At 38.8% G+C, this 11,502-nt stretch overlaps 3 protein-coding genes and 1 long non-coding RNA gene across 4 annotated transcripts in view; 2 read left to right on the top strand and 2 right to left on the bottom strand.

The window, feature by feature from the left end:
- The window catches only part of LOC103973185 (uncharacterized), a 2,706-nt gene extending 974 nt beyond the window's left edge, over positions 1-1,732 (top strand). Inside the window, exon 1 of the mRNA XM_009387686.3 lies at positions 1-1,732. This exon is cut by the window's left edge and continues 974 nt beyond it. Coding sequence (XP_009385961.2) covers positions 1-1,160 — 1,160 coding nt within the window. The 3' untranslated portion in view covers positions 1,161-1,732.
- Positions 1,733-6,448: 4,716 nt separating this feature from the next.
- Positions 6,449-7,710, bottom strand: LOC135593554 (uncharacterized). The gene is made up of 2 exons (XM_065083689.1): positions 7,343-7,710; positions 6,449-6,826 (listed from the first exon to the last, which is right to left on the bottom strand). Exons 1-2 carry the CDS (start codon positions 7,689-7,691, stop codon positions 6,657-6,659), a joined length of 519 nt encoding a protein of 172 aa, XP_064939761.1. The 5' UTR covers positions 7,692-7,710; the 3' UTR covers positions 6,449-6,656.
- A 985-nt stretch (positions 7,711-8,695) lies between these two features.
- LOC108951984 (uncharacterized) lies at positions 8,696-9,980 on the bottom strand. Its single transcript, XM_018821749.2, has 2 exons — positions 9,853-9,980; positions 8,696-9,709 (listed from the first exon to the last, which is right to left on the bottom strand). The coding sequence occupies exon 2, from the start codon at positions 9,701-9,703 to the stop codon at positions 8,696-8,698; it is 1,008 nt and encodes a 335-aa protein (XP_018677294.2). The 5' UTR covers positions 9,704-9,709; positions 9,853-9,980.
- On the top strand, positions 8,885-10,418 carry LOC135593553 (uncharacterized). The gene is made up of 2 exons (XR_010479690.1): positions 8,885-9,023; positions 9,179-10,418. It is a non-coding gene; the product is annotated as an uncharacterized LOC135593553 (long non-coding RNA).
- Positions 10,419-11,502: the final 1,084 nt, after the last annotated feature.

The raw sequence follows: 11,502 nt of genomic DNA, 5'->3' as shown, positions 1-11,502 counted from the left end.
CTGAGCGGTCTCAGCAATATTTCAGCTATGTCAATCAGTTGTTAGCTCAAAAGCTGAGCAAACCAGACTTCAACAAGTATTGCCTTTTGGTCCTCGGACGTGAGAACATCCATTTGCACAACCATCTTATTCGCTCGATCCTCAAGAATGCCTTCCTGGTGAAACACCCACCGCCACTTGGACTTGGGAAAGATGCTTTGAAGCCCATCGGAGCTGTTGGAACGAAATCATCTGAAGATGAAAGCACAGATGATGATCTGGCAGCCTCAATGTCGAAGAACACTATATGGTCCAATGGGAACATCTTGCCACCGTCCCCTTGCAAAGTCAGGTCATGCATTCGAGATGGGAGGATCAAAGACCGTCCTAGTTCTCTTGGACAGAATGGAAGGTTACATGCAACTTCCCATCAAATCGTCCGAGAGAATGATGTCATTAATCCTTGCGATTCGAAGAGATCGATGCAGCATCATCAAGGTGTCCCTTTAGATCATCCTGCAAAGCGACCACGGAGAGAAAATATGGCACTTCATGATCAAGCTCATGTAGATCACAAGGGTTTGATCGAGTTTGTAAAGGAAGATGCAGAAGATTTGGAACGAGCTAATGACTTGAGCTCCAAGAGAGGTCCTTTCCAGGCTCCACTTGGAATCCCTTTCTGTCCTGCAAGTTTGGGTGGGGCACGGAGATCTTTGCCTTTTGTAAGTACTTCTAGCAGTGGTAGTCTTAGTTGTGACCGTGGAGAATTATGTCATACGGAGGCTTTGAAGAGAAGGATGGAGAAAATAGCAGCAGGACATGGCTTGGAAGGAGTTACATTGGACTGCTCTAATCTATTAAATAACGGGTTAGATGTTTATTTGAAGCGTTTGATTAGGTCATGTGTTGAATTACTGGGAACAAGGTCAGGTCATGATCAAACAAAGTATGGAGTCTTCAAGCAGCAAACTCAAGAGAAGCCAATTAATGGTGTTTGGCCAGGAAATCACATGCATGTACAGAATAGTGATAAGATTTCTGAACACATGCAAAAGCTGAAGACAAACAACCCGATATCTCTGCAGGATTTTAGGGTAGCGATGGAGTTGAACCCACAGCAACTTGGTGAAGATTGGCTGTTGCTACTCGAGAAAATATGCCTTTGTTCATATAAAGAATAAGACAGGTCAACTTCAGGATCTCCTGATATGTCAACTTCTCTTTGGTTGATTTTTAAGAACCTCAAGGAGTGGTTTACTTTTGCTGCTTGCCATCTCTCCATTGAGCATTGCCATGGATCAGTGCAAAATTCTTTTAAAATATCGTGGTCTTATTAAAATGAATCATCTTCCCCGAATATTGTCAGTGCCTGAAGAAAGTTCAGTTTTCCCATGTTTGGCACATTGATGTATGTTCTGAATCCATGTTGACATGTTACACCAGAACCAGATGCCTCAAGCTTTTATATGGTATACAGTGTATTCAGAGAAATCAGTTTTGCAGAATACTAATGTGTAACTTTGATATAGGTAAAATCAATTATGTAGGTTCTTGCGGGGTTCCAGGGTATGTATAATTTATTGAATATGGGTAATTTGAGTAATGTCAGTCTCTTACTGGTTCAATATTGTTTAGGAAGATAAATTTGGGTTATCCCGATACAAGCGACACCTAAGAAATCATCTGGAAAGGTCCTATGTATCTTTTCTTTATGAAGTTTGATCTGTTAATCTCATTCTCATGTTTTCGCAGATATTTGGTTGACACTACTGCATATTTAGTTTTGCATAAATTTTTATCATAACATGTGACAGTTGTGGTGGATAATACTAAAAAATGCATCGTCCCTTTCTTGCTTAAAAACTGAGCAGTCAACAATATTGCCATTTGACTTGATGGATCATTATTTAGGATAGCGAAGGCAATTTAAGACCTTGTATTATGTCAACATTTCAAAAAGATGTCTCGCTTATATGTTAAATAATTGTTACATAGCAATGCTATTAATGGGAATATTAGACTTTTTGAAAGTCAGCATATATGATAGTTTATTTCATACATCAAACTGTTGTTGATAACCTATTATGAACAGGGATCACCCAAAGCAATATAACTGTGACAGTTGTATGTTGAAGCATCAATTTGTGACTGCTAGCAACTGGCCCTGGAACACACTGACAGATTTATTAGTTTTCTGGTTAATTTTACTGAAGTTTATTTTTCTTTTTGTATTAATTTTGCTTTGTAATCCTGAAATATTATCCTGTCATTTCCTACCTTGTTGTACTCTTTATGTTAAGGGGATCTGGATGGTGGATCCTTGCTCTCGTGAATCCCAACCAATGAAGTACTTTTTCCAAGTATTTCTTGGTTTTATTTAAGCTCTCTCTTATCCTAAATATGCCTGTGCTAAGATGTCGGCACCAACTTTGAAGGATTGGAATCAGAAACAATTTCATGGTTAAAGGAATTTGGATAAGAGATGAAGAATCAGAAGAGGTCTTACAAATCTCATGGCCACATGCACTTTGTTTTTAATTTTCTGGAAGCATAAAAGTTATTAGAAAATTTTCATAATGATTCCTAAACAAAATTATATTCTTTTTTCATATTTTTGTTTGAAAATTATCAAAATGGTTGTGTCAATTTTTAAACAAAAAATAACTTTTAAATCCTCGTAGTGCATAGTCATATAAAACTAGTTCCCCTTATTTCATACACAAGAAAAGTCTATTCATGTTCCCATTTTTGCTTAAAATGGCCCTTCTCCTTCTAGTCCTTGCTTGAAAAAGTTTTTTTTAACCCAAATCCAAATATTCATAGATTTTCAAGATTAGTCACTTTGTTCTTGCCAAGATGTTCTGCTTGGTTTGCAAATTATCTGTTGGACCTTCTTAGAGAACTTTTAGGTTCTCGTACTATAACTGGTGTAAAATCCAAGATCGTTAGAGATATATGTGCATACAGTTCTCCCATGGTATCCTTTTTTTATTAAGCCTTGTTTCTTGTGGAACTTGTCGCCAATTGGAAAGGATTAGTTGCTGTACACATTTAATTTTACTTTCTAATTAATAAATAGTATGAACTTGAAAGGATCCATTGGTCCTGATTCTTCTAGTTTTATTTTCTACTTATTTAGAATGTCATGAATGAGCAATGCGATTATATTGATGAGGTAATCTGGTTTTGTTTCTATTTCTAATGAAAATTTCCAATTTTGTGACTTCAATATATTTGATATTTCTTGAATGAAGCCGAGTAACATAGTTGAATTGGATGATTTATGATCTGCAGATGGACAGATTTACTTCCAAGTTTTCTGCCCTTGGTTGTAAGACTAAGGATATGCCATTTCTGCAGTCTAACTGGTACTCTGGCTCAACCAAGACAGTAAATTCTGGAATATGTCTTGAGTAACCTGGTAATTTAGCCAGTGTTCCTCAACATGTCTCTTGGGTACATTCTTAAGATGATCCTTTTTCCTTGCAGAGCATGCAATTTCATTAAAAAAGGCCTTCTTTACAGTTTAGTTACGGCAGCCATGATCTATTTCTTTTCTTATACAGTTTTAATGTCAAGGTTTCAGTATCCAGAAAGCTTTGTATGCATCTCTTCTGGCTATTATGATGCTTTAAATAATTTCTGACAAATTATCTTACCTGAAGGACTTTTTTATTTGACTTAATGACTTATTACCTCCATTCTGTGCACTTCAAACCACCCATATTAACTTGTATTGATTTTTGTTCCATCTTAATATATAGACTGATTTTACTGTGTTTCAGTGTCCTGTTGAGGGCAATCTAATAAAAACAACATTTTCTTCTTGGTGATTTATAAACTGGTAGATATTGTGCCTTTTAAAAGTTCTTGGTCATTCCATATAGAATCGTCCATGCTTCTGCTGTAATTTATTTGCGTAGTATGTACAGAAAAAATAGTATTGTTGGTCACAGGACCACAATGTTTATTTTGGTTACTGCTTACATGATTAGTCTTTTTTCTTGATCATACTCGAATCTTCGGTTGGTTGTCACCAACATTAATAATGTTTTAATGGAAGGTACCAAAAGTTGCATGATTAGACCTTGTATTCATGTTTCGCATAGTGTTTTTGCTAATTATTCTATGTACCTCAACTTGTATATTGGAAACAGGATATCTTGAATAGACATTTTCTTGCATAAGAAGCATGGTGATTTTCTTCCACAAGTGCAATTAATTGATTGTGCTGTTGCAATCACAACGCCCATCATGATACACTGGGAGCCAAAAGCACCAAAAGTCGTAAGGATTTACTTCTTAAATCCCAAGAGTAGTTGTGATTCAGTCAGTTCAATAACTTAATGCTTTACAACATCAAAATTCATGTTTGAAATGGTGCAATGATGATTTGTTAAACTCCTAATAGTCAAAAAAATATTTCTCAATGTACTCTTTATCATTTTTAATTTAAATTTGATATCTCATGCTAAGTTGATTTTAGCTAGGAAGTAGCATGCCATTACTTATTCTCTAAATTATAAAATTAGAAAAAGCAATAAAAGTTTCTTCTGCATGGATAATTTTTTCTTTACTTGGTTGAGAAAATATTGCTACTGCTGCATTTGCAAGAAATAACAGAGTAGATTACTTTGTGGAATACCATTTTTCTTAATATGAGTTTTTTTTCTAGATGTTCCTCTTCTACTAAAAACCTTACATGATTTTCATGCTATCTTTTATAATTTATGAATTCTTCTACTGACTCATAATTTCTTAGCACTAAGATATCGAGTTTCTAGTTTTGGAATACATCCTCTCAATAGGATCCCTACAGTTATAATTTGCACTCATCCTGTTCTAGAGGTTTTGTTATCATAATTCTTGGAAGCATCAAACGAGTTTCATATATGCAACATTTGAGAATGGCATATATGTGCAATTTCCCCTGATCAGGAATCATTAAGATCACTAAACTATATGTCCTGAAGATTTAGATTCTTGTTTCTGTACAAAGCTTATGAATGCCTGAAGGTCATGACAAAAAGAATTGTCACTATTTGGGATCAGATGTGTAGCACTGAAATGTTAGCAAATTTGTCATAGTAGATAAATGTTGTGCTTTTTTATGTTGTAGCATCCCCGGAAGTGGGAATTCGTCGTAAAGTTTTGACTTTCATTGCTTGTAAGAATGACCAAAGTTGCTGCATATGAGTTGATTCAAGAAAGATGAAGCAATCAGTACTACTAGATAAAAAATAGGCGAATGATATAGGTGGAGGTTTCAGATTGTTTCCTGCTCGAGAGGTCATCTTTGAGACGGATCCATGTCTCCATCAAAATCTTGGATGTTTGAGATTGACAAGTGATTTTGATGGATTCTGTTGAGATCCATGCCATGATTTGTCACTCTATAAATTCTCTCAAGAAATATTGGTATCCCGAATATATGATTTTGTATACTGATGTTTGATATGACATATATGACACCCTATTTGGCATTGAGTTGGGACTAGGCTTTTTGGTATTACTGATATTTTAGGCACCTTCTTGGTTGTAGGGTAATTAAATTATTTCTCCATGCATTTTCATTTTATCTTTTTCTTTTCCTCTGGTACCTAGGATTTGAACTGATATATGACTGTGCTTTCAATAGCTTTCTTCCATACATTCTTTTGTTGGCTCTTTGTGGCTGTGGCTCGAGTTCTGTCTCAAATCAGGGACTTGAAGCAATGCTTCCATGGCTGCCATATGAGGAAGACATACAGTACTCATGTCCAATGGCTTACTTGTCATTGATGGTCCTCATACAACTCCATCTGAAGTAGCCAATTTTCAAGCATGTCTCTTTTTTCTATTGGAAGGGAGAGGATGCTATATCAGAATCTTAAATTTTCAGAAGAGAAATAATTTATGGTGCTTGAATCTTGATTACGTTGTTAACAAGGGTTCAAAAAATTCACTCAGTGGACAATTTGGATCAATTTAACAAGGATACCAGAGGACTCTAGTACAAATCAGAGCCTGACATTGTTAAAGCAAAAGACGAAGGTATACATCGTGGTACTACATATATATATATGTACATATATGCTATATACATATATGTACATATATGTATATATACATATATATATGTACATATATATATGTACATATATGTATATATACATATATATATGTACATATATGTATATATATATATATACATTTATATATATGTATATATATATATATATATATATATATATATATATATATATATATATGTATAACAGGATGTTGGGCCACTGAATGGAAATGGAAAAGTTTATTTTTCCAAGTGCCATGGTCTCCTTTCAATGAATAATGGATCTAATTGACTTGATTTACATGCTATGATGTTATGTTAATTTGAGCTTATAGTACACAGTTTTATGATGTGAAATCATAGTTACTGATCTTATATGGTCTCTGCAGAATAGGTTTCAGATAAGTCCATGAACAATGCTCCAAAGCCCTTCTTCCACCTCAATTTATTGAAGGGGAGAGGTACGTTTCTGATTATAATATGTACATGTTAAAAACATATGACATTTTTTTTATAGACTTTACAGCTATCTCTGGTGATTGGGAACCATGGAAGAAGTAATACTAACTCCAGCCTTTGTTTGATCTCTCTCTCTCTCTCTCTCTCTCTCTCTCTCACTGCTGTTTCACCCATAAGTTTCCACGGGAACAGAAGGCCGCCGGCAGAACGATCGCTTGCGCTGCTTCTCCAGGTTTGATGTCTCCATCTCACATCTGGTTAAAATCTCCCACATAACCTGCACATCTTGGTATCCACACATTTGAACATCATCGTACAGCTTTAGAATTCCCCCACCTGCCCCATCAGTGAGGAAAGAACAGGACTTAGAACAGGAATCCAAAGTAACAGCTCCTGTGAGCATGCATATATATATATATATATATCCATGGCAAAAGTGGAAGAAAAAGACGCAACCCACCATGCATGATATATCAGTATCGGCTATTTAGTATGTTTGCCTTATTAATGTAATACAACAGTGAAGTTGAGGATGAAACACAAAAAGAGAGGATGCTATGATCTCCTTCTTGTCTTTCTTGCAAATTAAACTGGTGAAGAGAACAGAGAACTTATAGAACTTCTACATGCATGATCCTTCATGCCCCAGCCAGGCGATCTGGAGATCAATGATAAAAGTAAGAGACCTTCGATTTCGACATGATCCTTCAGTCGCCCAAAGACATTAATTTTCTCCTAGGTTTCCCCTCGGCTTCTTCTTATCTCAGCCTGGTAATAATTATAGAAACAGAGAGAGAGAGAGAGAGAGAGAGAGAGAGAGAGAGAGAGAGAGAGAGAGAGAGAGAGAGTAACCGTGTTTCTGGGACCTGACGCGGGAGGAGACGGCGAGCCAAGCTCGCTTGACGGGGAAGACAACCTTCAAGCGCCACCAAGACACGACCTGGGCTCCTATCCTCCGTCGCCGGCTGGAGCCCCGCGACCCCAGCCGCCCTGCTTCTGCCAGTCCTTCGACTCTTCGTCTCCGATGCACACCCGATCTCCACTCCCTCTCCTCGCGGAGGGTCGATTCGCTTTTAGATTTTCGCCTTCTCCTCTCTTTTATAACGCGCAGGCGGCTCTCTTCTTCTATCTGTGTTGTGCTGTCTGATATCGTCACTCGCGGGATTCTTTTCTTGGAACGGTTGGCTCGCTTGGTAAACATCTCCCATCTGCTACGGACACCGTGGGTAAACATACGAATAAACGGGTGCGAACGCAGACCCCTCTGCTTTTGCAATTACCCAGGACCACGCGATCGTCACTCTCCCGTGGGCCCCTCGCATTCCACCCAATCGCACACCGGATATGACAACGAGAGGGGAGGAGCAAACAAGGGATGAAACGCCACCGCCGCCCCACCCCTCTCTCATCATCACAATGAAATTTTAAATAAATCATTTTTACAATTGAAAAAGAAAAGATATATTCAAACGCAGAGGTGTGAGGAACGGAAAGTGGTCACGTCTTCAGGTTTCCGTTTAGAGCACACGTTTCGGCATGCCACTGGCCGTCACTACCGGGTCAATTTGTAGGACGGTCTCGGTCGCGTGCCGTCAAATTCATCCATGCGTTCGGTCGGCCGAGGACCCCACCTCCGATCCCGTCCACGTCTTCACCGTTTTAAACCTCATGCCATGTACGTATATTATATCTTCTCCCCTAATCTTGTCCAGCCATCGTGAAGGAAGAAAAAGCATGACCGTAGGATGCTCGGAACCTTCCATTGTTAGGTTTGCACAAAGTAGCGTTTGGAGACTGTAACATTACCGTGACTTTCTACCTACACACGTCACTACTGGTTGTATCGGCAAGAAAGTGAGGTATTAACGACCGATCGACCGACGGCTATCCAAAACCAAGTACGTGTTCGATTCCAATTCCAATTCTATGATGCGTCGTTTCCACGGCCTCGGGGTCTCCGTTTTTGGGCACATGCGGAAAGCACGCGGAGCGTCCCGCGTGAGTGTGGGTCCCGCGACGACGCGTTCCTTCTACCGGGCGCGTCAGGCCGTACACGTGCACGCTCCTCGCTAAACGCAATGCCTGGGACGAATGTGCTCTTTTAGATTCATTCGTAAGGAGGAGCGATGGGTTGGACACTTGGACAGTTCGTTATTACCATCTCCACTCATTATCCTCTCTTGAATCACCTTGTCAACGCTTTTGTCATGCTGTAGCCCCTTCACCTTTCTTCTTCACCTCCTCCGGCACATCTTCGTTTCGTGCTGCCTCCTCTATCTGATCCCCGCCGGGCCGAGCAGCTCCGCTACCGCTGCCGCTGCTGCTACTATCCGCCGCCGTCACCGACTCTTGCTGACTCCATCTGCCCTCCGGCTTCTGTAACGAGACGACGGTCTCGAACGCCCCGGCAAGCGCTTTCACTTTGCTCCCCCTCGCCGCCAGCTTGTCGGCTGTCTCCTCCTCTATGACAGCGTTGTGAGCCGGTGCCGTCTCCTTCCTCCAGCTCACCGCCGCCTGCCTCTTCGACTCCATGGTCTCTTGCGCTGCCTTGTCTACTCCATCGCCTTTTCTCTTGCTTCCTCTTCCTTCCGCCTCATCCCTTTGGCTTCCCGGCATCTGCTCATCTACATTCTTGGCTTTGGACTCTGAGCTCCTCGAATACTGCTCACATTCGACGTTCTTTGCCAGGTTTCGTGCCTCATTGCCTCTGACGACGTCCATCAACTTCTCTTCTTCGGGTTTGACTGCAGCGGCGGTGGAAGACATGACTTTTGGAAGGATTCTGGCGGTCTTCACGAGCGGAACAGCCTTCCCGCCTGCCGGAGTTTTCGAAGCTTTCGCCAAGCTTCGTTTTCGAGCCATGTTTGCCATCGTTGACGGCCCACTTCTCGCTGCTCTCTCCTTTGGGCGGTTTGCTGTGGGAGGTCGTTGAGGTAGGGAAGACGGTGAGTGAGACACGTTCATTTGGCTTCCACGTTTTGCAGCAGCACCAGCTGCTGATGAAGATATCTTGGGCTGTTGGGAGCTGGTGCCATGGCACGAGCTAATGGTTGGCTTAAGATAGTTCGGTGTGGGTTTCTCAGGGATCGTAGGAAGCAAAAACCTTTGGTAGTAAACTTTGATGGTGTCTCTCCCGTTGGCATTGTTGTTCTTAGGTTGGGCACTCAAAATTCTCTTCTTCTGTTGCACTCCTTCGACCTTAGCTGTAGCCATTAGCAACTGCAAAATACCAACATGCAAATCGCAGAAAAGACTAGTAGTTTGAGCAATCACAATGAAACAAGGCATGGAATCGAAGCGAAGAAGGTGCAGGAAATCGAGAGCTTTGAAACGAAGGCATGAACATTGTGGTAGTTCAATACCTAATTCATTACAAGTCACGACGTTGATCTCATGATAGATACCCTTGGGCAGAAGAGATAAGAGAGAGGCATTGAAGACGATGGCTGCCTTCTCTTGTTTTCAGCCCATTTCTGAACGCGAACAAGCAGAAGAAGAGACGAGGACAGATCATTCTTGGGGAGTCTGTCTGATTGGCATCGTTAATGTTAGTACGTTCTAGATAATTGACCAGGTCAAACAAAGGAAGTAGAATCCCTGGAAATGAGCTTCATCTTGATAGCTGGACCTGCACAAACGTGAACTCATTCCTCGAAGCACCACCACCATACGGTACAAGTCACCATTTGCTGTCGAGATTCATCGAGGACCGGCATATGAGACAAGAAGACATGGAGACTCGTGCAGAGTCTGCAGACCTCAGCGTTGACAGAGGAAGCTGAGAGAACAGGAGAGTGAAGACATCACGGAAGAGAGTGCTTTCGTGGCCAATCCTCTCGAGCTTGGGGGATCACTTTGGCTTATGAAATGTAGACAACAGCTTTTAATGTAAATTAAGATGAGGAGAAAAAGATTCCAATTTATTGCATTTCTCGTGTACGCAAGTTGATAAGACAAAAGTCAAAACTGTTCCTCCATTTTGAACCGTTCAAAGAGATGTCATGAACGTGGTTGTGGTCGATTTATCTTTTTGATGAGTCCAAAGTATTCCACCTTAATATATATATATTTTATCGATGGTCTTCTCCTCTTTCTTTCGTCATAAAGCTGTGCAGGAATTAAAACAAGTCAAGTCGGGTATCAGTTCAAAGCAAAGTCATTGATTAAAAAATAAAAAAGATTGGTATTTGGAGTAAGTATTTCTAATTAACTTCTTCGCATTTTCAAATATGATAGTTATCAATTTTATATTGTTAAAATAATATAATATTATTTATTTTAAAAATTATGAAATAGGATAAAAATTAGTTTTGTTAAATATGATTTACAGAATCTCAATATCATTGAAGATCAAAAAGAATAAATAATGTTATAGTAAACAATAGATAAGTCTCTATTTTATCGAATCATCTTAGCATCAACATTAATAAAAATTTAAAAAGTCCTAAAAACTATGTTTGGAGATACATACAAGTTCAAAATTTCAAGGCTTCAAATCTTTGACATGAGTTTAAAATTCTTATGATAAAAAATTTTGAGTGATTTTTTCTCAAAAATGTCTTCTATTGTAAATCAAATTAGATTTTACAATAAAAACTTAAAAGATTAAACCGTGATGAAAAAAATAAAAAATTTATCTTCAAAATTAGATATAATTTTTACTATTATAGAATAATATAAAGATACAAGAAAATCACCTTGTTTGTTGATGAATTAATGAGATTACTATTATATGTATTTTTACTTTTTTCACAAGGTGAAATCAAATCTAAACCTTAACAACATAAGCAATAAGTACCACAATTCATATACTGAAAGTACAAATATAAAAATAATATATTGTTAAACTTATACATACTTTATGCATCCATACTTGTATTTTTTTATATAAAAAAATACATATATATTGCTAAACCTTTTTTTATGCTTATATAAAGAGCAAACATAACTTTGTATACTTTCCAAATCATAAATTTTAGCATAACAAGCACATAATATAAGTTTCATATATA

The sequence above is a fragment of the Musa acuminata genome, chromosome BXJ1-9 (assembly GCF_036884655.1).
Source record: "Musa acuminata AAA Group cultivar baxijiao chromosome BXJ1-9, Cavendish_Baxijiao_AAA, whole genome shotgun sequence".
Taxonomy (NCBI): Eukaryota; Viridiplantae; Streptophyta; class Magnoliopsida; order Zingiberales; family Musaceae; genus Musa; species Musa acuminata.
This window is presented reverse-complemented; position numbering and strand designations above follow the sequence as displayed.

Bases quoted from the DNA above. Each gene is read 5' to 3' on its own strand.
- LOC135593554 (XM_065083689.1), bottom strand. From the start codon at position 7,691: ATGTTTACCAAGCGAGCCAACCGTTCCAAGAAAAGAATCCCGCGAGTG. The intron at 6,827-7,342 runs GTTACTCTCTCT...CTGATGGGGCAG, and splicing joins CGTCAGGTCCCAGAAACACG to GTGGGGGAATTCTAAAGCTG.
- LOC108951984 (XM_018821749.2), bottom strand. From the start codon at position 9,703: ATGGCTACAGCTAAGGTCGAAGGAGTGCAACAGAAGAAGAGAATTTTG.